Source organism: Anomalospiza imberbis, chromosome 26, assembly GCF_031753505.1.
Source record: "Anomalospiza imberbis isolate Cuckoo-Finch-1a 21T00152 chromosome 26, ASM3175350v1, whole genome shotgun sequence".
NCBI lineage: Eukaryota > Metazoa > Chordata > Aves > Passeriformes > Viduidae > Anomalospiza > Anomalospiza imberbis.
The window spans coordinates 265,774-293,472 of NC_089706.1; the positions used below are offsets into that span (position 1 = coordinate 265,774).

Here is a 27,699-nt window from a genome sequence, read left to right on the forward strand (position 1 = left end):
AGCTTACATTACTCAAGGAGATGGTAAACTCCTCTATTTCACATTACTTCTTTTGATGTAATTGTGCATCTTTTATTCTTCAAAACAAGGCATTTTGAAAGACAGGATGGCTCCTGAAACTGCCCAAAGTGTTGTGGTATCTGCAGGGGAGTCTGTTGGGATACCTGAACCTTCAAGTGTTAGTCTAAAGTAGTTTCACTGTTGTTATGAAGACTTGAAGAGAATGGAGATGTGGAAAACTCTTCAAAGGATTTGCTTCACATATAGACCAGCCCTGGGGGTTTGTTTACTGCAGAGGTGAAAAGATGGCTGTGGCAGCCACGTGGTTTGAGGTAATTGGTGTGACTTCCATTTCCACTCTCCCATTAGAGCAAAAGTCTTTTCCAGGCTTCTTAGAAGGGGAAGTGATAAAAATAGCACAGGCTTGTGGATAAATGCTAATTCTGAGCACATGAAAACCCATCATCTTGCTTTCTGCAGATAAGCACATATACTTACCAATAAGAACTGGGGAGATTTTACAAGCTTGATCTCCACTATCTTTGTGAATGTTTGTGACGTTGATGGCTTCTTCCAAAGGTGGTGTAAATTAATCCAGTTTCTGAATCCTGGATGGAAGAAGCTTGCTGTAGCCTACTGTATTCTCTGAAATAATCTCTACGTCAGTCATTTGAATTGACTTAAAATAGCTCCTTACACTGAAGATCGAGAATTAATTCTTTTTCTTTTTGCTTATTTTCAAATCCTTCTTTACCTTGTAAACCAAGTTCTGTGAAGCAGAAAGTCACCTCTGCATCTCATGTAAGTGTAGTTTATTTGTAACTCCGAAGGGAAACATTCTTGCTTAGGTAGAAATGCCATTGTTTGCTCTCCACTGTATATTTCTGTTGACTGGACTTAAATCTAGGCTAACTATTTGAATTCATCAAGGAATCAAAAGGGAAGCCCTACAGAAAGATTATACCAGTGTTTTTAGAGTTACCTAACTACTAGAATGTAATTTTCTCAACTTTCTTTCCAGTTGGTCATTGGGGCTGTTTCTCACTTTGGAATCACTGGGGTGATTAATAGGCCTGTTGTGTTCATGTGATTTCACTTCGTGGTCTGCAGGGGCCCATAAGGTAACCAGCCTAATGCTTTTTAAAGTTGAACCTTTTCCAGCAGTTGTGTGGGGTTATAAATGAAGCTCTGCCTCCCATGTATCATCCCAAGAGCTGCTTTCTCTCACTGTCCTCCCTTGACATAACAGTAACAGAAAGGGGGTGGGCTTGTTCTGAAAGGAGAGCTGGCAGCAGGCTGTGTAATGAAAATCTTCCTGTCTCTAGAAGTGCCAGCAGTTCTTGAGGAAAGAGTGCTCTCTATAATTTTCCAGCAGGATTGTCCATGTTTTTGGGAAGTGTTCCTTTGCCAGTTAGGAGCAGAGACTTGCACCTGACCCATGCCTTAGTAATATCATATCAGTTGTGTTGGGTGTGTATGTATATACACATATACATTTATATATATATATAAACATTAAAAATTATAATTATGACTCAGGACAAGATGAATATTGGTGTAACTTCTTTGAAACAAGAACTGTGGTGACTTTACAGCCGTTGGGATGGTAAGAGCTTTTCCACAAGGCTTTATGTGGCATTAACACACTCCTCAACGTTTCAGTTCATTCAGAGTAGCCAGTGAAAGTCCAATCTTGAAGATCAGCATTTATTTCTGTACCTGGATCTGTGTATTTGTAAACCAGGGTAATTATAGGCTCTTTGATCATTTGGGCAGAGTTTGAGTTTGGGGTGACTTTGGTTTGTTGGGGAGTTTTGGGTGCTCACAGTGTCTCACCATGTCACGACAGGTTAGTTCTTGATCAGGATGTCCAGGAAGAGAACGTAGCTGCGTTTCTTCCTGCTGACCTCTGACTTCTCCAGGAGTATTTTCCAAAAAGGACAGAAAGGGTGGGAAAGGGGGAAGTGTTATCACATTAAAGTTAATGTTTATGAAGCAATTAAGCAACTGAGTTCTTGTGTGAATTTGCCCTGTCTTACCACTGACTTTAATGAGAAGTGTCTGAAGATCTTTGTGAATCAGGAGTTTATTGCATGTGCATCTGGAGAGATGACACAAAAGTGATTTAACACATTACTGAAACAGCTTCCTAATGTTGTGTGACTTGAAGTGTTTGGAAGTTGATGCTTACATGCTATTGGCTATTTGATTTCATGTAGCTACTGAAGCAGGAGCATTTCAATGTAAATGTACCATGATGGTACAGTGGGTGCTAGAGCAAAACTTTCCACTGACTATTGGCACTGTTAGAATAATAAAACTCTTACAGCAGAGGTGAGGCAGTTCAGACTAATAAATATTTCAGGGTAACAAGGTCTGTTCATTGCAACCCTAGTTCATGTGGGCTATAAATCACATCAGAATTCTGGGGAGTAATCTCTGACAGATATTTACCACACTGGGAGCCCTTCATTTTTGAAATTTGGAATAGATGCCTGTTAGTAGCTTTTATGCATGTATATATGTGGCAAAAGGACTTTTCGTGCTGTCAGACACCTTGGTCACTGAGGTTATGGGGACAAATTCATATGGAGATGGCCCTGGGGTGGTTCTCCATCGAGATTTGTCACAGGCCAGTTCCCTTCCTGTATCTCTCCAGCTCTGGCTAGGCAAGTTTATTCCCTGCTCCTCATCCTGGAATTGTTGTGAGGGTGCCAAGCCTCATAGATCCATGACTCTGAGCAAGGCAGGGTGTAAAGGTCATAGTTGAGACCATTAATAACAAGGTGCAAACGGCTGGTTTATATGTAATGTGAAGCTTTTTACTTATTTCATTTTTGCACTTTGGGGGCTCTGTTTGCTTATGGAGCACTTGGTGTCTGGTACCTATTTAGCCTGAGAGCAAGCAATTGGGTTCCTTCAGGCCTTCAGAGGAATGCAGAAAATTGTTCTCTGGTGTTGTAATTCTGCTGGGATAACTGGAGCTTATTTGTCTCACTGCTTATTAAATGCATACTTGTCTAGAGGTCCTCTTTTTTTTTTTTTCTCCTTTTCTTTTTTTTTTTTTTCCTGAGAAACGTTGGGTGAATCCCAAGGACCACAAGTGAGAGGAAGATTCCAGGAGGAGGGGGAAAGGGAAGTGTTTGCACCTCTCCACAAGCTGCATCATCCACCTCCAGTGCCAGCAGAATGAAGAGGTTAAATATGAGAGCAGACTCCCTTAGGGAAAGGAGATGTATGTATGGGGCTCGGCCAGACATAAATTAATATTGCCCTTCCCCCTGCTCAGAGGGGAGACAGTGAGGGGAGCAGCACCTCCCAGGCACTAACGTTTGGGGTGTGTGGTTGGGAGCCAAACAGTGCAGTGCACAGTGAGGCTGTGCTGAGGTGTCCGAATGGGCCCAGCTGCGCAGGTCAGGAGCACGTGTGACCTGTGCTGTGCTCTTGGCAGAGGGCAGGTGGGGTTCATGGAATCACAGAGTATCTGGAGCTGAATGCACCTGCAAAGATCAAGTCCAGCTCCTGGCCGTGCACAGGACACCCCTACGATCCCCCCTATGCCTGAAGAGTGTTGTCCAAGGGCTTCTGGAGCTCTGGCAGCCAAGGGGCCATGCCCATTCCCTGGTGAGCCTGTTCAGTGCCCGACCACCCCTTTCCCCTCTGGGAAAGAACCTTGTCCTGATAGCCCGTCTAAACCTCTTCTCCAGCATTCATACTCTACCAGCTTCTGAGCGGTGCCCAGCTTGCCCTGATTTGCTGTTAAAAGGGACAGACTCCTCTTGTCTGCATTTAATTAGGATGGCTGAAGAGGTGATGTATGAGCTGTTGTCACCTGCTTTTGGGAAAATATCTACAGATCAGTCAGGATGACAGTAGCAATCACAGTGAGCTTCTGTGTTCAGTGTCCTGTGCTCTGAATTCACCCATCTTACAGTAAAGGTGGATAAAGAGTAAAGGCAGCTTCAGTTCCCAGCTCTGTCTCCTGGCTGCCTTCTCCCTGTCTGGAGCCTCCTTGGCAGGGTGTGCTCTGCACACCCCAGCCCTTACTGGAGGGACAAGACCATGATCAGGGATGCTGCTCATGTGCTTGGAATTTTCCTCATTTCCAGCCTCGACTGCTATTTTGTGCTCTGTGGTGGGATTTTCAGTGAGTCTGGTCACTGGGGAGAGCGAGATCACACACCCTTGCTTACGGCATCACTGAGGGTGCATCCACCACGATGAGCGTGTTCCTCCGTTGGGATCTTCCCCCTTCGGTTGTTTCTGGCCAGCAACATTTTCCTTTTACTCTGGATGCATTGAGTTGTGCAATCACAGTGCGGCCTCATCGGCTGGGCCCTTCTCTTAACAACCTCTTGACTTTTTTGCTAATTTGGCTGTGGGCTTTCATCAGTTATAAAACAGTGACACAGTATGTGACTATTGCATTCTCCTGCCTTGACTCACTGGCTGTGATTCCAGAGCAGTGACCCCCCTGCTGCTAGCTGGAGCAGCCCTCCGTGACTCGGCTTCAGGAATATGGGATGGGAAAGCTTGCACACAGACCGTGACAGGCTGTACAAATGTTAGTCCAAATGCCACAATAAATCTGCCCTGTCCAACCCGGCCTTAAACACTTTTGGGGATGGGACATCCACATATCCTGAAGTGTGATCCTGCTGAGAAAGGATTCCCCTGGGGCTTTGGGTGCTCAGCTCTGTAGGAAGCTTTGGGATAGCAGGAGCTGCAGACAGCAGGGAAGAGAAACGCCGTGGGCTGGTTCCTGCTCTGGGGATGTTCCCAACTGAGTGTGTAGGAATTCAAAAAACAATGGACATAATTTTCTGGTACAGGTTTATAATGAATTTTGACTTAAAATAATAAGCAGTATACACAACATACACGTGAGTTGTACAGAGATGCTGTTGTATTGGTGACTTCAGAACCTACCAGTAAGTTCACAGGTTTCATTTGCTCTCTCAAGCCCTGTATGTCCACCAGCATCTAGAGGTGGCCTTTGTCTCTGTGCAGTCCTTCAGGGTTCAGTTCCAAGTTACAGCTCCGCTTGTTCCCGGTGCTGGGGACACAGGGAGAAGCCCCGTGCAGAGGTGACTCTTGCTCAGTGGTGTTAGTGATGTGTCAGGTCTGCTCAAGGGAAACACAGGTATCATGGAACTGTCTTACAGATTCACAACACCCTTCCTCTGGCCTTGCAAAAAAGAAAAAGCAAGAATGCTTTTGCAGGAGTGGATTATTCTGAACTAGTGTTTTTCGCTGGTGAAGCTTTACTGTAACGTAGATTCTCTGGGGAGGTGCAGGATTCCTCAGCCATCACGTCCCGACAGTCAGTCCTCCGAGTCTCTATTGGTCACACCATCCCTTTGTGAAGAGAACCTTTGTAGGTTCACAGTTTAAGCAAGGATCGCAGCCTCCTGCTAGGTCAGGGATTAGTTTTGCTGAGCACATTGAAGGGCCCACAGTACCTCCTGGGAACTGTAGTCCTTTCCTTAGTGCTCTGTAGAATTAATTAAATAAAAGCCATGCAGTTGAACTACAGCTCCCACAACATCGTGGCCCTCAGGGCACAAGGGGTTTGAAAAAAATTGCAAGGGGGGGTGGCAGTGGCTTCTTCCCTCAGTGCTCCTGTCTCATCAGGTCTGGTCCAACCACTCAGCCCGTTTGGGTGCTTTACACGTGTGCACATCCACAGTGTCCTCGCACTCCTTGCAGCGCACAGCGCAGCACCAGTGGAACTTGCACTCGCACTTGGTGACGCGGGTGACGCGCGTGGTGTCGTACCCCCGCCCGCAGCACATCACCTCGCAGCCGTCCGTCCCGCGGGACACCTTGTTGCACACCCGGCCAGCCGTGCCCAGGGAGCCTGGGGAGGGAAGCGAGAGCAGGTCAGGGTGTTCTCCCTCGTGTTTCAGCCCTTCCCTGCCCACCACCCGCAGGGGGTAACTGGTGAGACTGGACTGGACTGGACTGGACTGGTGAGATGGAGATTTGCAGTGGGGACCTGGGGTGCGCCTGCTTTAGTGGGGAAATCCCCTTGTTCTGTCACAGCACGTGCTGCAGTGGGGTCTCCAAAGGCACCACTTCGAAGCCTGTGCTTGCTGTGCTTTATGGACATGGGCTGCCACAAACCCGGCCAGGGATGCAGCTTTGGTGTCTCTCATGTCCCTTATGATGGAGGGTTGGAATGAGATGATCTTTCACATCCCTTCCAAACCAAAACCTTCTGAGTTTCTATGACAATCTGCATGGCCCCCTTCCCATGCCCACCGCCAGAGCCTGTGTTTGCTGCTGCCAGAGCGTAAGCACGGTAGGGGACAGGGATGGGCTCTCTGCAGCCCCTCTGTGCCTTGGGAACAGTGTGTGCCCACCGAGCCAGGTTTTGCAGCTGGCAAAGCTCAGAATGCCCTCTCTCCTTAGGCTGAGGATGGCAGGACCATGTGATCCCCACTGAACTCCCATAGCTGCTGCAGACTAAACTGGGAGTGCTCCAGGCTGAGGAACCATTGATCATCTCTGCAGGAGTCCAGCAGCCCTGGTGCCTCTTCCCTGCTCTCATCCCAGCCTCGGGCTGTGTTCAGAGGACCAGTCTGTGCATGAAACAGGCTCTTTGTTGCCTGTTCAAGGGAGCTTTGCTCTGCAGAAGATGGGCTCTGAGGATACACTCCACTTCTGTGATGACCAGAAGCCTGAGGGATTTGGGGCCTTGGTGTAAAGCCTGGGGATTTTGGACAAACACAGTCCTGCCTGTGCAGGTGTGGGGTGCTGTGGGGACTCCTGGGTCTGGGTAACCCCTTCTCCAAAGACTGGGGTTGAGTGGGGGAACTGAGCCTCCAGGCTGGGCTAGCTGGGAGCTGCTGGACTGTTGGGAAGGGAGGAAGAGATGCTTTTGGGTAATGACTGGAGCTCCAGGTTTTACCTGCTGACTTGTCCATCACGCAGTAATCAGGTGAGTTCTCAAAATACACCAGATCTGTTTTTGTGGGCTTCCTGAAGTTCTTGTTGGCCACTGTGAAGCCAGTGCCATCCTGATTCATCGTCACCTGGATGGCCCCATTGTATTTCTTCCTTAGGTAATCCCCTGTTTTTCGAAAATCTGACATTGCCAGCCAACAAGTCCTTAGTGTGCAGGAGCCGCTGACCCCGTGGCATTTGCACTCCAGCTTCAGGAAGCGCTTCACAGCCTGTGGGAAGAGAGATGGGTGAGGACCAGTGGTCATCCTGGGCATCAGATACTGCAGCAGTGTCTGCTCATTCCTGGTGCAGCTTATCAGCCCTTGGCTGTGCAGGATGGGCTCCTAATTGGAGACAGGGGCTGTGTATGGAGGTCACCGATGCCAACATCAGCAAGGAGACAGGAGGCAAAGGTGAGCGAGGTCCTGCCATTCCCTAGGGCAAAGCACGCAGGGGAGCACTGGGATGGCAGGGCAGCATCCAGCCTTATCCACAGCAGGAACTGCCTTCCAAAGATGCCCAAGGACCCATTTCTCTGGCCAGGCTGTTCCAGGTGCCCAGTCCCCTCTGGAAGGTCCCAGTGGGACGGGTGAGCACGGGGCTCTGCTGCAGGGGCTGCACTCACCATCCTCCCGCAGCGGTTGTTGTGCAGGTTCATCAGCGCCCGGGCATCCTTCACTTTTTTCTCCTTGGCATCCACAAAGGCTTTGGCAAAGCGGATCCCGTAGTTGATGTTGTCGCTGCAGCCGCCCCAGTCGAACTCCCCGCGCTCGTCCTTGGAGCGGCCCCTCTTGAGCGGGTCACAGCTGCAGACCTTGAGGTCCCCTTGGCTGCACGCCCGCGTGATGGCATAGACCACCCCGGCCGAGGAGATGGCGTAGACGAAGGCGGCCTCCCTGCTGCCTGCCACGGGGAGAGAAACAGCAACGGGGACTGAGCGTGCCAGGCTCTGCCAAGTGCCTGCAGCCCACGAAGAACCGGGGCTTGGGGAGCGAGACCATCCTTTATGTGGATAAGCCAAGCCTAGCCATCTCTGCTGACCACAGCATGCAGCCTGGGCTGTCCTGGAGCCCTTCAGACTAATTGAATGCTCAGGGTACATGCCCGCGGGTGGCGACACCAGCCAGCACCCTTCTGCCAGGGCCACTCTCCTCCCTCCCGGCAGAGCGCAGAGGCGGCGCCTGCTCCGGCCGGGCTCGGCTCTTCCCGCGCAGCACAGCTTGCTGCCTGCTATTTTGTGTCTCTGGTTCAAGTTCGCAGCTGTTTTTATAATGTTGTAAAAGAAGCTGCAAATCAAAACCATGTTAGTCTTCATTTCGAGAGCCTTTGAAAACAACTTCAAAGGCAGCAGAGCTCTCTTTGGGCCTCGCAGGATGGGGCTGTGGCGAGGAGCTTTCATCATTCCCCATCCTCTGCCAGGAGAGGATGCGAGCAGGAGAAAAGGTGCTGTGATGGGAACAGAGAGGCTGAGCAGGCAGGCTGCAGCATGGCGGGGTGAATGCTGCATTCAGCATTCCAGTCCCCTTCCCTGCACTCGGGCCGGGCATTTGGCTTGTGGCTCTGCTGCTTGTCCACCCCACGGGCAGCTGCCCCATCCCCCCGCCAGCTAGGAGCTAGCCCCCCACTCACCGGCTCCTTCTGTGGCACTCACGTGTCCTCCAGACGAGCTGCGAGTGGAAAGACTCTTCCAGCCGCTTTTGATTTGGAGGCCACATGGCTGGATGCTCCCGGCACGTCATGGGATGCAGCAGCATCTGCCCTGCAGTGCTGCTGCCTGTGCCGGGGCTTGTGCTGGCTCCCAGGGCCTGTTTGCTCCCAGAGCACTCCCGGGGCAGCTGGAGCCCATGGTGCTGCTCCTGCTCTGGAACCGCCCCACCCCTGTCCCCATCGTGCCTTTCCTCTTCGTTCCTCGGGTACATTTCTTGGGTGCATCCCTGCTTGTGTTGTATCTGTCCCTCACCTGGAGTGGGAAGGTCTCTCCCAGGCAGGGCCATGCCCAGTCCTTTGTGCAGGGCTGGCACCTGCCCCGTAGCCATGGTCCTCCTCCACCTCAGAGCCTGAAGCAAGGATTGGAGCTGCATCTGTGCCTTGCCTCCCTTGCCATGCAAGGGAACAGCCAGTTCCCACGTGAATTGCTGAGTCCTGGCCAACCCCGCTCTCCAAATATTTATATATCCCATTACTGTTTACATATGAGCCTGTTCTCCGGAGGTGTCTCCTCCTTCCCCCTTCTCCCTCAGTGCTCCCCCTGCTCCATCTCATCTGGTGCAGCTATTCCAAATGCAGTGCTCTGCTCCCATTACTACTTGATTAATTTACAAGGAAAGGCAAAGCTCTCCTCAGGGAGTAATCCAAGCCACTGGGCATGACAGCCCAGTGGGAGGAGAGACTCCCAGGAAGACAAGTCCCATGGTGGTGGGAAGGGGACAGGGCAGAACTTACTTCGCAGCATGACCCGGCCGAAGACAGTGTGGTCGCGGTCCAGGGTGCTGCAGTTCCAGCGGTGGTGCCGGAATTGGTGCTGGCACTCCCGGATCCACTCCTTGGCTCCCTCCCCAACCGACTGCATGATGTCAGGGTACCTCTGGCAGAGCTGTCGCTGCTTGTTCACCAGCCCGGGGATGTTATCACAGATCACCCTGGCACCCAGCGCCCCGATGTACCTGCAAGAGAGAACGGTTCCACATTCTTGCCCTGCCTGCAGAGGGGAGTCACAGAATCACTGAACATCCTGAGTGGGATGGGACCCACAAGGATCATCGAGTCCAACTCCTGGCCCTGCACAGGACACCTCCCAAAATCCCACCCTGTGACTGAGAGTATTGGCTAAACACTTCTTGAGCTCTGGCAGCCTTGGGGCCACAACCACTGCACTGGGGAGCCTGTTCAGTGCCCGACCACCTTCTGGGAGAAGAACCTTTTCCTGATATCTTAAACCTCCCCTGACACAGCTCCAGGCATTGCCTTGGTTCCTTTCCCTGGTCACCGAGAGCAGAGATCAGAGCTGCCCCTCCACTACCCCTCAGGAGGAAGCTGCAGACCCCAATGAGGTCTGACCTCAGTCTCCTCCAGCTAAACAAACCAAGCGATTCCAGGTCCTCACTCTGCTTGGTGGGTCTTATATTGAAGTCTAGTTCCCCTCTTTCCTTTCTAGCTGTGTCAGGGCTGCTCCAGGCTCTTCCCTGAGTGCCTCTACACAGAAATGTGCCCCCTCGCAGCATCCCCTTGGCACGGGCGAGCTGTGAGGCACATGTCAAGACCTGCCTGGGGCTGTGGTTCAGACAGGCAGGACACAGGGACAGGGCAGAGCTGAGCCATCACAATCCTTTTGTTTAATAAAATGATCCCGAGGTGCATGAGCCAGGAGCAAGCAGAGCTTTTCTCAGTGTGTGCATCACTGCAGGAAGGAGCAGGGAGACTGTGGAGCCCATCTCCCGCGGCAGACAGTCAGCTCTGGGTGCTGTGGGTCATGGGATGTCTCCCTTAAGCCTGGCCTGTGTCAGCTCCTGGGGCAGCAGCAGAGAAACTTGCTGATGTGCAAAACCTCCCTCCCACCCTCTTCCCAACATCCCAGCCCTGCGCTGTCGCCCAGCCCTGCTGAGCACAGCAAGATGGAGCCCAGCGGAGCCCAGTGCGGCTCGTGCAGGCTCTGCCCTTTCTCCTGCCTGCATTCATCAGGAATGTCCATGGCACAGACACCTGTGGCATGCGCAGGTGAGGGAGGAAGAGGAGCCGGCTTCACCAGTTGGTGCTGCACTCCTCACCCACACTGCTACCCCCCAGCTGTCGATTTCTCTCTGTGCACCTCCTGAACATTTACTCTCGTGCCCTGAAGCTCCATAACTGGCAGAACTATGCTGTGGCTCCTATCTTGCCTGTATCCCACCTGTATCCTGGTCCTCTCCCTGCAGCAGTGGGGAGAGAACAGGAACTCGGAACAGAAAGACAAGGCACAAACAGCAGCCTGCCAGAGCCTGGCTGAGCCCATGGGCAGCTTTCCACAGCCACGGGGGAGGGACCTGAGCTCTGCCCCGAACTCTCTCCCCATCCCGGACAATGGCAGCAACACGGAATTTTCCATCCCAGTCAGCTCCCGCCTGCACCACCCGCTCACCCCTCTGGCTGCTTGTGCTTGAGGATGATTTTTGCCGCAGAGCACGGAGCTGGGATTCTGGCTGGAAGGGATGAGGTTTGGGTGATATTCAGATTTTTTCTAGCCCCCAGACTGGAAGCAAAAACCTTCCTTCAATAATAATAAAAAGCAATAAGCTTGGACAATATTTCATTGTCTGTCTCTGGACATGTTCTCTCAGTTCTATCCACCCCAGAGAGAGCTCCCAGGCTCAGGAAAGTCCTGCAAGCACAGAAAGCAGTGGGATCTGCTCCCTCTTTTAAAATGTTTTGTTTAAATGCTGGCAGAAGCACAAGGTCATCTCGGGCTGGAGCTGAGGATAATAAGCCCAGCTCCCCATGGCTTTGCAAGCCCAGACTCCAAGGGGCAGTGAGCATTATTGTCACAGGCATGCTCACCAGCCTTTCCTCCTGAAGCAGAGGAACAGGGAAGCAGCAGAAGCTGTTTAGGAAAGAAAAGCCAACAGGAGCTCCCCGAGCACTGCCAGCTGCGGATGTTCACTGCCTTGCTCGTGCCAGACTGAGAGCAGCCCGATCCTTCCCGTGGGGGCAGGGCAGAGCAGCATCCCACCAGCTGGATGATGGCAGGGTGACATCGACTTGGACTGCAGAATTCCTTCCGGGAAGCATGGTCAGGTCCCCAGCCCTAAATTCATTCTGCACAGCAAGGATGGGGATGCCTGGCTTATCCCTGCCTGTGTTGGCAAGAGCAGTGATGAGATGCTGGGAGGCAGCAGGTTGCAGGATGGAGGTTCAGAAGTAGCCAAAGCCCCTCTTTGCTGGAGAAAAGTGATGCTGGGGAAGCTGGGAAAGGTAAAATGTTCTGTGATGGGCCACCTCACCAGGGACTTTCTGGGGCTGGGGCACTGGTCTCCAGTCACAGCAGTGGGCTGCGAGTGGGCTGGGACACAGCAGCTGGCAGCAGAGCTGCCTCCCGGACTGGAGAGTGATGGATAAAGCACTGACACCATCCCCTGGGAGACCGAGATCAAGGGAAACCCTCCAGACAAGATAAACACGAGGCACTCCCTTTTTCACACTGGAAGCTAATTACTTCTCCTTAATTCTCCTGCCAAATACCCAGATCAGAACAAACATTATCAGCAGGAGAAAGTGGAGGGAGAGCAGTGCGAAGGGCACCAACTGCTGCAGTAGCAGCTCACCATGTGCATCCCAGAAGGGCCAGGGTCAGCGGCTGCATCTCCCTTTGCCTGTGGCAGCACATTTACAACAGCACCTACAGGATTCCATCAGAGTTTATGTACTGAAATCTAACACACAACTAAAGGGAAAATTCCTCCCATGTCCTGGAAAGGCTGTGGTTGTCTCGGCAAAGACGAAAGCTCCCACTTGGTGAGAAATGCTCCAGTAGAGTTCAGTTACTCTGAAATGGAGCAAGATGAGGAACATCAGAAAATTCTGCCAAGCAGAGTTTTGGGAGGGAAAAAACCCAAACATTTGTTTTGGATAGATGAAAGCATCCCTTCCAATTTAATTTCTCAAAATCTGTGACATTTTAAAAACACTGCAATGGGAAAGACAATGGATGTTCTGAGAAGTCCCCAGCTGCCTTATCAGAACTTTGTTTTCAAACAAATGAAGCTGTGCTGGAAGTGGGCAACACTTCTGCAGCGCTGTACTCTGGGGTAATCTGCATTTTTCTAGCTGAAAAAAAACCCCACAAACCCCAAGCCCTGAGTTCAGAAGAGTCCGTGAGAGATAACTTCTCCTGATGCTGGAGGCTACTCAGGCCTGGACTTCAGGGTTGGGAGGAGAGAGGCAGAAGCAGGAGCTGGGCAGCCTGCAGTGAGGAGGAGCTGGGAGGCAGGGAAGAAGGGAGTGGATAATTAAGTGCATGTGGGGATAACAATCCCCCACCCTGTCCAACAGAATTCCACATGCTGCTGCCTCCTGAGGCTGTGTAAAGGCCTGGCATCGCCCTTTGCCAAGCGCAGAGCCGTTTGCCCAGCTTGGGTGAGGGGCTGGCACAATCCCTCTGGCCACCCTGGGCTGCGCGGTGCTGCAGTGTCACCTCTTGCTGATCAGCGTGCAGTTCCGAGCTGGGCGCATTTCCCGTGCCCCCCCAGAGCCGGTGCGCGGGGCCGCGCTGCGGGACGCGGGACACCGCGCTGCGGGACACCGCGCTGCGGGATATGGGACACCGCGCTGCGGGACACGGGACACCGCGCTGCGGGACGCGGGACACCGCGCTGCGGGACGCGGGACACCGCGCTGCGGGACACGGGACACCGCGCTGCGGGACACCGCGCTGCGGGACACCGCGCTGCGGGATACGGGACACCGCGCTGCGGGACATGGGACACCGCGCTGCGGGACACCGCGCTGCGGGATATGGGACACCGCGCTGCGGGATACGGGACACCGCGCTGCGGGACATGGGACACCGCGCTGCGGGACACCGCGCTGCGGGACACGGGACACCGCGCTGCGGGACACGGGACACCGCGCTGCGGGACACGGGACACCGCGCTGCGGGACGCGGGACACCGCGCTGCGGGACACCGCGCTGCGGGACACGGGACACCGCGCTGCGGGACACCGCGCTGCGGGATATGGGACACCGCGCTGCGGGATACGGGACACCGCGCTGCGGGACATGGGACACCGCGCTGCGGGACACCGCGCTGCGGGACACGGGACACCGCGCTGCGGGATACGGGACACCGCGCTGCGGGACGCGGGACACCGCGCTGCGGGACACCGCGCTGCGGGATATGGGACACCGCGCTGCGGGACACCGCGCTGCGGGACACGGGACACCGCGCTGCGGGATACGGGACACCGCGCTGCGGGACACCGCGCTGCGGGACACGGGACACCGCGCTGCGGGACACGGGACACCGCGCTGCGGGACACCGCGCTGCGGGATATGGGACACCGCGCTGCGGGATACGGGACACCGCGCTGCGGGACATGGGACACCGCGCTGCGGGACACCGCGCTGCGGGACACGGGACACCGCGCTGCGGGATACGGGACACCGCGCTGCGGGACGCGGGACACCGCGCTGCGGGACACCGCGCTGCGGGATATGGGACACCGCGCTGCGGGACACCGCGCTGCGGGACACGGGACACCGCGCTGCGGGATACGGGACACCGCGCTGCGGGACACCGCGCTGCGGGACACGGGACACCGCGCTGCGGGACACCGCGCTGCGGGATATGGGACACCGCGCTGCGGGACACCGCGCTGCGGGACACGGGACACCGCGCTGCGGGACGCGGGACACCGCGCTGCGGGACGCGGGACACCGCGCTGCGGGACACCGCGCTGCGGGACACGGGACACCGCGCTGCGGGACACCGCGCTGCGGGACACCGCGCTGCGGGACGCGGGACACCGCGCTGCCTCTCCCGCCCTCCCTTCCCTGCTCCGCGCGGGCAGCGACAGCAGCAGGGGATGGAGACCTTCTCGTGCGAGGGCAGGTGCTTTTGGAGCCTGCGAGGTCAAGCCCTTCTCTCTCCCTGCAGGCTGCAGGGCTGCATCCAGAGGCTCGGCTGCAGCAAGCTCACCCCAGCACCCCGCGAGTGCCGAGCTCCAGGAACAGGAGACAACCGTCAGGCGCTGCCTTCCAAGCTGTTGTTCTTGTGGAGAGTCTGCTGACTTTGGCTCTTGTAAACAAGGAGAAACCTAAATTGCTTCTAAGATAAACAAGCAAATCAGAGGCAGACGCGTCTATTTAGCTGGCAGCGTGCAGGCTGTGCTAGCCCGCTTCCAGAGCTCGGCTGTGCTGGGTGTCCCGCTGCCGGGCTCCCCGCTCCAGCCCGCCCGGCCTCGCCCAGGGCCCGCAGCTCCGGTGGCCACGGCGCGCCTCTGCCCTCTGCTCGGGCGACAGTCCGAACAGCTCCTCCCTGCACGTGCTCACCGGGAGACATCACCTGCGAAATGTCGCCTGGAAATTGAGGCTTTGAAGAAAGAAATTGATGGGAATTCATAAAATTACACAGAATCGGAAACTGTCCTGTTGGTCTTCCATAATACCAAGGTGCTCCTGCAAAGGGAGTGAGCGCCCTAATTCACTTTCCAATGAAATTTATACTAGACACTGTTTTTAGCTAAGACTTGATTTTTCACCATTTCATAAGGCATTGGAAAACCTATTTGAACATGACTTGATTTTAAAAGGGAAATCTTTGGAATTGCCGTTCTCAGACAAATCAACATTTTAGTGCTCTGAATTAAAACAGCTGCTTGAAACGTCATAAATTCCCATTGTGGGTTGCACCAATACCATTAAAGGCACAGTTTTAAATTAGATTAATAGAAGCTAAGCTTAACTAAAACCACTGTCACAACTTTACCCTCGGCTGCTCCCGGGGGTTCTGGACAATCTCTGCTTCTGAGGTCCGCTGAGAGCTCTGAGGCTGAGAACAGAACATGGTCTGGCTTCTTGGTGGCATCAGAGGCTGTTGGAGTCCATCTCCTGGGAAGAGTGATTCAGTTCCCCATTGATCTGTAGCAGCTTTGGCAGTCCTGAAGGATCAACTTGGGAGCCAAACTACCCTGGCCTCTGGTCTCTTCCCATCCCACTGAGTCCTCATGAAATCTGTATTTTGGAGGGAGGCTGGAAAGCCATAGGCAGCTATTTGAGACAGCTTGTGCCGATAGGATCAAATCCAACATCCCTGCCTCTGCCTGCTAAAGAGCAAATTCCATCATGCCTGGCAGCATTTCACCTCCTTGAGTTCTTTGCATACTTCCCAAGGATGCTGCACCTTCCTTCCTCTGCTCTCCCTGCTGTGGCGGACAATTTACAGCCAACTGCCAAGCACTTTGGGTTGCAAGGTGCTATAAACATCTGAGATATTATTTTAGTATTACAAACCCTGAGTGTTTTATTAAGCCCCGCTGGGAACAGGGCCATCCTGGCCTGCTGGAATTGTTAACGCCTTTGAGTGATTAATAGTCCTAATTTCCTCACTTACAGCCACTACTCTGCAGGTTGAGAGCCTGAGTCTCACTTCAACAATTTTTAATATCATAATGCTGGGCCACTACCAGTGCCACTCAGGGGACATGTTTTTCATTTTCTGCACCATCTTTCTCTTTCTTGTGCATCCCTCTTTTAAAGTTGCCTGCCTTCAGATCCTGGTCAGAGTCCCCTCTCTGGTTTTCCTGCACCCCGTGCAGTCATGGGGATGTAGTTTCTGTGAGGAGAACTGAAACACTGTGGTCCTGGGGAGAGGGAGCAGATGGGTGCTGCAGTTTCTTGTCCCCCGGGTGGATGTGGGAGGCTTTGCTGTTGGCATCTTGCATAACAGTAACCTGAAAACTTTGGTCAGCACTGGGTTAAAGCTGTTCCTCAGGGACACTGTTGCTGGTGCATGAATACAAAATAATTGCTCATTAAAAATATGCTCTACCCTAAAGAACCATTTTCTTTTTCTCCCCAAATCTCAAAGTCCTTTGCTAAAAGGTGGGGAGGTAAGACAGCCTTTGGTAATAAAGCTGGATGTACAATTCTCTTTTCCATGGCATATCCTGTGTGTTGGGTGTGAGCTTCTCCAAGAAGAAGCTGTGTTTCCATGGGCTCTGGCCCAGCAGAGGTCTCCTCATGGCACTGCTGAAATAACTTTTGGTAATAGTAAAAGCTAATGACTTTGGAAGAGCAGAAGGATTCTTTTTTACTTCTGCATTTCTTTCTGAGAAAGATTTCCCATAGGTGAAAGTGACCCTAATGAAAAATGGACTGAGCAGCACAGTTAGGATTATTATAACGGCACAGAGTGACTGAGAGAACCCATCTGTTCCATCCACCCTAACCAAGAACACCAGGGCTGCTGCAAAGGCCACGGGGTTCATTCTCCATCAGTCTGACATTACTTTAAAACTTATTTTTCACAGCATGGCTGCCTGGACAGCCGGAGCTACGGAGCGCCTCAGGATAAAGACTTCCTGGTCACTGACCTCCTGCTTTTATTGCCATGCAAAGTGCTCTGCAACAACAAATTGACAGCTGGGGCGAGCGCCCGGAGAGCTGCGTGTCCCGAGTGCTGCACGTCCTCTCCCCTTGGAGGTGGCAAGTTCCCCTCCTGGAACTTTGTCCCCTGTCCCTGCCCATGGCAAAGGGGCTGGAACTAGATGCTTTAAGGTCCCTTCCAACCCATTCTGTGATTCTGTGATTCTGTATGGTGCCTGCAGCAGTGCCATGACTGAAAGGGCGATGAGCTGCTTGGCAGTAGAAGCACTGGTGGCGGAGGCAACGGCTCATCCACGGCACAGGATGGGATCACAGCTATGGACACACAGCCCTCGGAGCCCCCACCCAGCCTGCGAGACCCTCTACGAGCAAAGCCCTCCGGGGGCTGCTGTGGGCCTGCCCAGCTGAGGCTGGCACGGAGGGGAGGAGCGGCACCCCCGCGCCCCAGAGGGTCACACGGCGGGCTGTGGAGCTCCTCCATGCAGCTGTCTTTCCCTTGGCTTAATTTCAAACATTCCTATTTATGCTATTTCCCCTCCCACACACCTTAGCATGATGCCTGCTTAAATGAGCCTCTCTCTCCTCTATCCTATATCCACACGTGTCTGTGGCTCCACTTTTCCACCGCTCCTTGTGCCCATCCACTGTAGCTGGATCATGGACAGCACTGGTGTCACAGTGGAAATACATGGCAAATCCTGGAGAAGAGCGCTGGTGGGAGCACAGCCAACAACCCATCCTGGTGGGAATGTCTCCTTCTCCATCTGCAGTGGGGGTGTCCTTGCCAAACCCTCGGCCAGAGCCATGTCCAGGGGTCGCTCTGGCACAGAGGGAGCCATGGGCATTCCTGCTTCATGATTTGCCCATGGTATGTTTTCCATGCCCATAAACACACTCTTCCTTCCCTGGCCAAGGGAGGGAGCTGGACCATGATGGCCACCTGACTCTGGACTGGTCATCCCTCAAAATCCTCATACATGCATCACAGCCCGGGATGCAGCAGCTCTCTTGGAGCCCCCGTATCCTGACAGCACCATGGGTAGCCCCATGTGGTTGCCAGGCTCCCACACGCTCTCCAACCCACACCCAAACTTGCAATCCTCTTCCTTCCACAGATTTGTTTTATCTCTTTGGGAGCCTGATGCCTCCCATCTGTTCCAATGCCAAATGAAATTAAATATTTGTAGTTTCCAAGGGCTGTGGTTAGCAATAAACAAGTTAGCTAACAAGGATTTGGTGTGCTGGGGAGCTGGGGGGGGTCTGTGTGGGTTGCAGGAGAGTGGGTGTGTGTGAGGGTGGGATGCAGAGGGGGATGCAGGGCTTTGTGTACATTTTTCTTTAACCAAACCTTTAATTTTAGAATGGCTTTCCACACCAGAACGGCTTGCCGGGCTCTCAATAGCGAGCAAACTCTACTTAGTTATTTACAACAAGTTTGTTTATTGCACAGTTTATGTTTATAAGCAACATTTGTCTAATCTCCCAAATCTTTCCAAAGGAATTTTGGAGGCCGCTTTTGGGGCCCGACGGCCTCTGGCGGCGCGGGGCACAGCCCTGCCAGCCGCCATCCCCCAGACGATGCTGCTCTCCCTGCCCGAGTGCACGCGAGTGTAAACGGGATTTAGGGATTTTCCTGTTGCATTCCTTCTTAATTTCTGTCTGTGTTTCAGCTGGTATTTTGTTGCTAAGTAACACTTTGGAGTTTGGGAGCATTTATGCAAGGGTGCTGCTCCCCACAGCCACAGCCACCCCGCTGTCACTGTTAGTCGCAGCGGCCTCGGAGCCTGGCCACCACGACTCAGGCCAAAACCACACTGTCCCCAACCTGTCCCCTCTGCCTGGGCTCTGAGCACGTGCACACGCACACTCACCCACCCACAGCCACTCTTTTGGATGCCAAAGTTCACCAATTCCTGGCGTTTATGTGAGGCGGTTGGGCCATGCCTGACGTCATTGAAAATTAATAATTTGCAGTTGTTTAGAAGAAACATTTGGTTGATATTTCCTTTCCATGTACTGTGATCAGAGGAGACCCAATTTTTCCTATTAAACTACTTAAAAAGTTGACTCTGAAAATGAGAAGCATTTCCTCTAGTTCCACAAGTTTATTGTGTGTGAATCCCTAGAAGAATTTGGCAATAATAATTAAAATAAGGAAGGATGATGCACCACCAAATGTATTTACTGTAATATCAGTGGTGCTAAAGATGTGTTTGGAAACCTATGCAAATCACTGAATAACTTTTTTCCCAAACCACAGCTGGTTGAAACCATTTTCAGTAAAACACAATTTCATCTAAACACGCTATTTTATCAGGACTGACGCGTCCAGCACAACAGCGCTCAGTTCAGTTTAAGCTTTTCTTAGGAATGTTCTGCTTTCCAGAAGAGAAAGTTCAATTCAAAGTGTGAATCTTAAAGAGTTTAATATATTCCATTTCTAACTGTTTTTGCTTTAAAAGTCATGTATTTAAGGTCCTTGGGACCAATGCTGCTTGGCAAAAATGTCCAAGGCATGGTGCCTGGCTGCACCATGGCCGTGGGGCTGTGTGGGGCTGCCCAGCCCCAGACAAGCACAGCTCCCCAGGGCTGCCCTGCTCTCCTCTCCCCTCGAGCTGCCAGCCGGGGATCAGCCTGCAAGCTGAGAACACAAACTGCTGTGGGAGCTAAATCTAGCTTCCTCCAAACAAGCCACAGCTACTGAGGCTTTAAACGTGGCTGGTTTTCCTCCCGCTTGCTGGGAAGCGACACGCACTTGGAATGAGGGCAGACCACGGCGGAGCCGTGGGGGGAGAAGTGGGGTACAGCAAGGGAAATAGGTGGTTTTAACACTCCTCCTAAAGAAGGAATTTTCACCCTTCAGGCAGCATCCACGTGTGTTACCAGAACTGCCCATCTCTGGGCAGATGATGCTGTGACTACTCCATTCCTCCTTTTTTTCCCAGCCATATTATGCCATGCACCCACTCCTCAGCTCTAATGAACCTCTGTTTCTCCAGCCTCTGTGATATTGGAAATAATCCAACTTCTCCACTGTCCCTTCCTCCCTTCCTCAGCTTTTTGCATTTTAGCAACCTCACCTTGCCCACGGAAGCAATCCTGCCTTCACCTGCCCTGCTGGGTTGGGGCAGAGCTGGCTCTGGAAGCCAGGTCAGTGCTTGTATCAACCTGAGACTCCCCAACAGTGACTCATTTTCTCTCCAGAGATTCCAGTTCCCCTCAGCTGACCAGGCTTTGGGAAAGTTCCTCTGGGCATGGCTGTGAACAGCCTTGCTCTTTCTACTTTCCATTTGTCCCCCAAAGCGTTTTCTGGTCTCTCGAAGAAGTTGCTTTTGTGCTTGGTTGCCACCAGTTGCCCGAGCAGCCTGTGCCCTGAGCTCCCACTCCTTCCCTAGCCCCACAATTTTCCCACCAGCCCTTCTCACCCTGGAATCACTCTTCTAGGGATGCCAGCCCGGCCAGGGCTGCCACACGCCCAGACGTGCTCTCAAACACCGGGAATACTTGTGCTATCTGCATGACTATTAAGTGCTCTCGGCCCCTCACAGAGTGCTCCACGGTAGCTGAGAATTTCCAGAAACCGCCACTTTCTTTCAGTGGCAGATGGGTTGAATTTGATTAAGTTTTGCCTCATCCACCGTGATCTGTTAATGATGATGAGATTGGCATGGAAAACACTGTTTTCCACAAGATTAGAGAGGACTTTTATAGGGTGGGGGACACTGAGAACTTTACTGCAGCCAACTACTTTTTTTCTCCAGTGTTGCTGAACTACTGAAACAGCACAGGGTCACTTGGAAAGCTTCTCGATCCTTGTTTTCCTAATTACTGTCATTCTGCACAGATGAATTTTCATTGTTACACGAACCGGGGCAGGAGGAGACTAATATCCAGAAGGTTTTTGTTATGGCGTCATTTCTGTCTCTTACAAAGCCTCATCTTATCTAAAGGAAGGGGGACACAACTTTCTTCACTTCCCAGGAGCAAAGTAAATAACTGTTCAGGCAACACCGCAGCCCGTGGGGATGGGAGCTCCGGCGGGGTCAGGGGGGATCAGGGGAGCCAAGCTGCTGTCGTTTCCCCTGTCCAAACCGTACCGCGGGGCTCATCCTGCTCCTCGCCGTGTGCGGGGAGGGAAGGCTGTCAGAGGTGCCACAGCGCATGGGCTTCGGCTCCCCGACAGAGCCGGAGGTCCCCGCAGCAAGTCCCATTCCCAGGGAAGGAGCGGCGGCATTTTCGGGGCGCGGGGTGCCCGTGACCACTGCGGTGACGGCGCCCGGAGAAAGACTCGGTACCGGCCCCGGGGCGGTTCCGTGTCCGCCGCTCCACGCCGCTCTGCTCTGAGAGCCCGGGACGCCGCCGGAGCCGCGCAGGTGGAGCCGCGGGGAGCCCGCAGAGCCCGGCCGGTCCCGCCGGCTCCCACGGCCGCACGTCGGGCGCTGGGAGCCGGCTCCGGCGCTGCGGGGCTCGCTGCGCTCCCTCCGGCGCTGCCCCGACCCCTAGCCGGTGTTCCCCGTCTCCATCCCCATCCACGTCCCCACCCCGTCCCCGTTCCCGAGCCATTCCCGTTCTCATCCCTATCTCCATCCCCGTCTCCATCTCCATCCCCGTCCCTCGACCGCGCCCCGCGCATCTCCCGCCCGCGGTGGCCCCGGGACCGTCGGGGCGGCGGCGCCGTCGCGGGGACTCACTCACCACCACGAGGAGTCGGCGCGGGGCGTCAGGGCAAGCAGGAGGAGGACGAGGGGAAGGCAAAGCCGGGGGGCCGCTCCCGCCGTCCGAGGGAAGGTTCCGCACTCCGCACGCCCGGGGGCCACGGCAATCCCAGGAGACGCTTCCAGGCGGTTTGGGCTGAGCATATCTCTCCGGGGCGGGGTCCAGACGGAGAAATGACCGGGGAAGGGGGTCCTGCCCGCGCTCCCCTCGGGGCACTGCCCGTCACGGCCCCGCGGCGCGTCCGCCGGCTCCGCGCTGCTGAGCGAGCCCCGGCTGGGCCCCCGCGCCCAGGCTCATGCTGCCGCGGGGGGCGGCGGGGGGGCCTCCCCGCGGGGCTGGGGGGCGCTCAGCGGGGCCGGCACCCCCCGAGCGGCGCGGGGCGGGCGGCGAGGCCGGGCCGGGCCATGGAGGTCCTTGCGCGGAGGGCGAGGGCGCTCTGGGGATGGGAGCGCGGGGGCCGCGGCCAAATATTGCCGGAGCCCGCCGTGCTGCGGGCTCTCATTGGGCAGAGTCAGAGACGCGGAGCCGCCGCTCCGGCCGGACCGACCCCCGCCTCCCCGAGGGCACGTCGGACAGCCCCCTCCGGGCTCCTGCCCCCGCCGCCGCCCCGCACCGGGGCCGCTCCCACCGCCGCGCCTGCACGCGCGGGGATGCGGCGCGGAGCCGCCGGTTGCGGCCGCCCCGTCGGGCCCCGTCCGGGGAAGGGGCTCAGCGGCGCGGCAGGATGCGGGATGCGGGATGCGGCATGCGGGATGCGGGATGCGGGAGCCGGGGCCGGCTCCGCCCGCGCTCGCCCCCGCCAGGTGTCACTGCTGGGTGGGAAACCGCGGGTGAGCCGCGCTCCGTGGGGCTCCGCGGGGCTCCGCGCCCCGCCGGCGGCTGCGTCCGCCCGTCGCAGCTCCCGCGGTCCCGGGGCGGGCGGGAGCGGGCAGCGCACGGAGATCGCCTTGCCGGGAGCGGGCGGCTCCGCTGCGGGGCGGCCGGGAGGGTCCCAGCCATGGGGCGGAGGCGGTGTAGACCCCACAGGTGCCTGGGGACCTGCAGGGAGCGGTCTGGGGCACAGGGACACAGTGGGCATACACTCCCTGGGATGGTGCTGGCCACAGCAAGAGTCACCATCGGGTATCAGTGTCCAAGCTCAGACACAGCCCATTGCCACTAATTTGGCAAGGGCTCTCCCTTCTCCACGTGCCTCTGTCACCTGTGGCTGTGGGAGAGGGAGAGCTAGTGCATGAGCTGCGCTGGGCTCTCAGCTTTCCTTCCTTCATCACCCTAAAACTGGTGACTGACAGCTGGTGAAGACCAGCCTTGCCTCTTCCCCATGCAGTCCCTGGCTGGTCCTTCCACACCACGGAGGTGAGCAGACATTTTGGTAACCTCTCATTGTCAGCCACATTCGTGATATGCCTCATTAATTACTGGAATTGTAAACCCCATTATCCACCAAAGTCCTTTCCACATTGCCAGAGCCCTCAGCTGCCCCCTCCCCTTGAGCCAGCTGTGCTCACTCTTGTCTTTCCTTCCTATTCCTGCCGTTCAGATCAGAGAGACTTCCCCAGCCTGGGAGAAACAGGGACTCGAAGCTCACACATGGTTATAACCCAATTATACTTCAGAAAACTGCAGTGACAGAAAGCTGGTGCTGGTGGGGTGCTGTCCTTTTGTCTGAGTGCCCACACAGAATATTGCATTACAGCTTATCCCCAAAGTGGTGGCACTGAAAAGGCTGATATTTATAGACTGTGGAAGGCTGTTAATTTGTTTAGAAGACCCATCACAGTGGGCAGAATACTGGATGCTCTGCTGTGGCCATTTTGTGGGCTTTTCTCTGCTACTGGGTTGTTTCTACACGAAGACAGGGGCCTGAGTACTCTGTATCCTGCTCTCATGGTGAGGAAAAGGCAGGAGGTGACAAGCACAGAGTTCATGTGAATGTGCAGGTCTTGGCTGTGATGTGGTGCTGGGCAAGAGACCTCTGGCTCGGGCTGAAACTCAGGATGAGAGCAAGGGGCAGCAGTGCAGGCAGCAGTGCCAGCCCTGGCAGGGGAGGGTGATGGTGTCTGCAGGAGGGATCACAGCTGAATTTTGGTGTGGAAGTGCCAGAACTTTGCACCCAGGATGCTGAATTTCTCTGTCAGCCTGGTGGCTTATTTGAGGCTTCTCCCCATAAAACCCACCTGACAGCCCATGGACTGCCCTGGGTTTGTATGAGGCTCTCCCTGCGCTGGGCATTGGAGAGGCCAGGGCAACTCTCACTCCTCCACCTGGGCAGAGCCTCACGTTTGATCTTCCATTCAAATTAGCAGTGCTCAGGGTGACTGGGAGCTTCATCCACATGAGCTGTGGTGAGTAAATAAACAAGGCTCTGCTTTCAAAGGCTTTCACAATTCATTAACTTCAAAGGAACGGGCTCTCTATTTTCTTAGCAGGTCGGTCATTCCACACAGACTTACTCTGGGTGCTGAAGGTGGTGACTGGTCATGCCAGGATGCTGGGGCAGCTGCTGCAGGGCCCGGTGTCACACACAGAGCTGTGGCGAGGGGCAGAGGAGCAGTCCATGGTCAGTGCTATGCCTAAGGAGGAGAACGGGGTAAGTAAATGCATGGGCAAGACTGGTGTGTAGCATTCCCTGCTCCATAGGTGGCATCCAGCCTGCAGTGAGCTCAAGGCACCATCAGACAGGGCGTGCAAGCCATGGATGGTACCAGATCCACCCCTTCTCTGCAGAAGTCCCCCCATCTTTGCTGGAGATGAAGGCAGTGGGATGTCGCCTGCCCTGCCCTCTCCAGCTGTGTGTCCTGCTGGGTTCCTGCTGTCACCGTGCAGCTGCAGGCGCTGCGTGCCGGGCAGAGGCGGCGTGGCTGCTGCCGTGCCTCCCAACGCCCGTGCTGGGCACCGCCAGGGAGCTCACCTCTCACGTGGCAGCCCCAGGAATAACTCGGAGCCTTGCATAATCACAGCCGCCCGAAACCCCGGGGGAAAAATCACTGTCCTGGGATAACCCTCAGTGCCAGGCTGGCTCACCTCATGGGAAACTCTTTTTCTGCGGGAACAAAGACCTATTATAGACATTTATTGGGAACTTATTTTGGCGTTGATAATGCAGCTCGATCAAGCCCCTGGCCTTGTAGAGAAGGGACTGGTGAGGGGCTGTGTGCTGCTGAGACCACAGCCTCCATCAAGCTCATTTTCTCTCCAGCCACAGCACAGCAGGGGACACAGTGCTGACATTGTCACTGCCCAGTACAGCGGCACCAGTGGAGCCCCAGGAGAGAGGTGGGCTTGAGACAGGCAGTTCTGCTCCATGCTGGGATATCTGCTGCTGGCAGAGCTGGCCCTGGACCCTCACATTCCCCACATTGTGCCAAGGAGGATGCTCAGGAGCAGTTCCAGATCTCTGGAGACAGGGCAGGGGTTCCTTTCTGGGGTGGGTAAGGGGTTCCTTGCTGAGGGACTACACTAAGGCATGAGGGCCATGGGAGCCCAGGGTCCTCTGCAAGCTGTGCCTGGTCCAGCAAAGGCGAGCATGTGGTTAGTGCTGAGTCCTGGTGATTCCAGCACTTGGCTGTGGTAGGAAGGTCTTTTATCCCCCAAAAGAGCACAGCTCCCAAAGGCTGAGCAGTCCCCAGTTAGCCCCTGGTATCTCCTCGGGCTCTGAGATGGTAAGAACGCATTTTGGATAGATGCAAATAACCAGAGCAATGAGCTGACCTTTCGCTGTGGCCCCCACCTCCATAGAAACAGAAGCCAAACAAACAGGCCCAGGGCAGCCCTGCTAGCAGAGTGACAGCATGTGCTTAGCTAGTCTATCCCCTGCTTCCAGTGTTAATTGCTTTGTTCCTTCTCAGATTAATTGATGAATTGCTGTGTGGACATGCAGTGCCTGCCTTGCAGCCATGTGGTGTGTGTAACCCTTTGGCCTCTGTTGCCATCTGGGCACAGACATTGTGGGGCCATCTTCCCTCCCACATGTGCCCACTGGTGCCCGGCTGGAGCTGAGCAGCTCCTGCCTGGTAGATGTGGGAAGGGGGTCAGGCTCTATTCAACTGCAAGCAGGAGTAAAGATGAAATAGTGTAACTAAAAGCCTGATGTCAGGCCTGCATTTCCAACCAGCAGCTTTTGTGCCTTCCTGGCGCCTTTGCCGGGTGTGGTGTACTGGAAAGGACTGGTTTCCCATCACGAGATCCATCCCACACTATGGCATCAGCTCGGACCTGGCTCCATCCCTCCCTTGCTTTGCCCACCAGACCGACAGGCTTCTGTTGGAGCTGCTCAATGTGCCCAAGCGCCCAGGTTCAGATGGATCACCACGCATCCAGCTGTGTTAGTCATAGAAGTCACCCAGGGCCAGAAATGGTGCAATAACACCTAAAAATACCCGCAGTGCGCCGAGCAGCCCCGGTTTCCATCATCCTGCGGAGGCATCTGTGTATTGTGCGTGCGGGAGAGCCGCGGAGAAAGCGGCCATAAATCTGCCGGGCCGCTCCCGGCCGGTCCCCGCCGGCCGCCGGCCGGGGCTGTCTGGCGGGCGAGCCCCGGCTGTCATCGGCACATCAGACGGGGCTGACATTTGACAGGCCTGTGGAAAAACACGGCGTGACATCACGCAGAGACACCAGCCCACTGATTAATCTCCGAGGTCAGTGGCTGCTTTATTTTTAACCGAGGAAGGGTTCGAGGTGGGTTTTCACAGGAGTGGAGCAGCATGGGCTGCCTGTTCCTCATCCCCGGAGCAGCTGCCTTCCCATGCACACCTCTGCCTCCTCTGGACACTACCGGAGCAGCTGAAATGGGGCTCAGGGGCACCACAGTCAAGCCTAAACCAGCGCTGGAGCCTAGCTGGAGGGACTGATCCCACTGTGGCACCGGTGCACCTTGTCTGGATTCCAGCTGTTTTCTTTGCTCCTGGAGTTTCTCCTTGCCCTCCCCAGCAGACACAGCTCAGTTCCCCCCAAAACACAGCACATCAGACTTGAAATGTTTTGTGAAACTCTGTCAAACTTTGGAGGAAAATGAAGGTGGTCCCCAGGGCAAAAACATTCTATTTCTTCCATTTCAAAACAACATTTCCCATTTCCAATGTCTATTTGCTCAGTGGTTTTTAACATTTTCACTCTGCTTTATAACACAAACCAAAATTACAGTTAAAATAATATATTTTGAGTTTATCAGTTTGAGGCATTTCAAGCCATCAATTTCTCTAGGTTTTATTTTACAGATAACCTGGAAAGCTTTGGGGTGGGTGATTCTGAATTGGAACAGAAACAGGTTTCAAAATGTTTTGCAAAGGCAGAACTTCATCCCTGTTGCCAAGTGGGAAGTGGCCAAGGGAGAAAAAAAGCCCTATCAGGTATATCTCTAGCATTGTTTCTAAGTGGAGAATTTTCCCTGTGATTAATGAAAATGGGGAAATAGGGCCAAATCCTTCACGTGCTTTGACCGCAAAGCTTGTACAAACACGCTGCTTGGGCTTTGGCTGGAATGACCAGGTTTAATTAGCTCTCTCCTATCTAGGGATGCGGGTTGTTGCTGTCAGTGCAGGGAGGGATTTATGTTTCCTTTTCCTCAGGAATATGATCATGTCTGAGTATTAAGAATAATCATTGCACTAAAGTAAGGCAAACTTCTTATCCTACAGTGCAGATAGTGAGGGGGACGCTGCGAGCCATGGGTATGGGTCAGATGGGTGCCTGACAGCGATGAAGATGAAATGCTGCTGTCATGAGCCCACGCTCAGCTCCTGGGCACAGGGCTCACCTTCTCCTGGGTGGAGGTGGCCCACCTGGGCAAAGGTGACCCAGGCTGCGCTTATGCAGCCTCACCTCCAGTCCTGGGTACACCTTTGAGTACCACAGTACAGGAAAGTTATAAAGCTGATAGAGACTGTCCAAATGAGAGACATGAGGATGGTGAAAGGTCTAAAGGAGCCATGCACTGAGTGGTTGAGATTATTTGCTTT

The 27,699-nt window shown here is 54.5% G+C and overlaps 1 protein-coding gene across 1 annotated transcript; it reads right to left on the reverse strand.

Moving 5' to 3' along the window:
• Positions 1-4,816: 4,816 nt before the first annotated feature.
• On the reverse strand, positions 4,817-22,088 carry WNT2B (Wnt family member 2B). Its single transcript, XM_068173427.1, has 5 exons — positions 21,719-22,088; positions 9,391-9,611; positions 7,574-7,851; positions 6,914-7,178; positions 4,817-5,860 (listed from the first exon to the last, which is right to left on the reverse strand). The coding sequence occupies exons 1-5, from the start codon at positions 21,880-21,882 to the stop codon at positions 5,631-5,633; spliced, it is 1,158 nt and encodes a 385-aa protein (XP_068029528.1). The 5' UTR covers positions 21,883-22,088; the 3' UTR covers positions 4,817-5,630.
• Positions 22,089-27,699: the final 5,611 nt, after the last annotated feature.

Coding starts and splice junctions, on each gene's coding strand:
- WNT2B (XM_068173427.1), bottom strand. CDS start 21,882: ATGCTCAGCCCAAACCGCCTGGAAGCGTCTCCTGGGATTGCCGTGGCC. Junction 9,612..21,718: donor CGCGCCGACTCCTCGTGGTG/GTGAGTGAGTCC, acceptor TCTCTCTTGCAG/GTACATCGGGGCGCTGGGTG. Junction 5,861..6,913: donor CGTGATGGACAAGTCAGCAG/GTAAAACCTGGA, acceptor TTCCCTCCCCAG/GCTCCCTGGGCACGGCTGGC.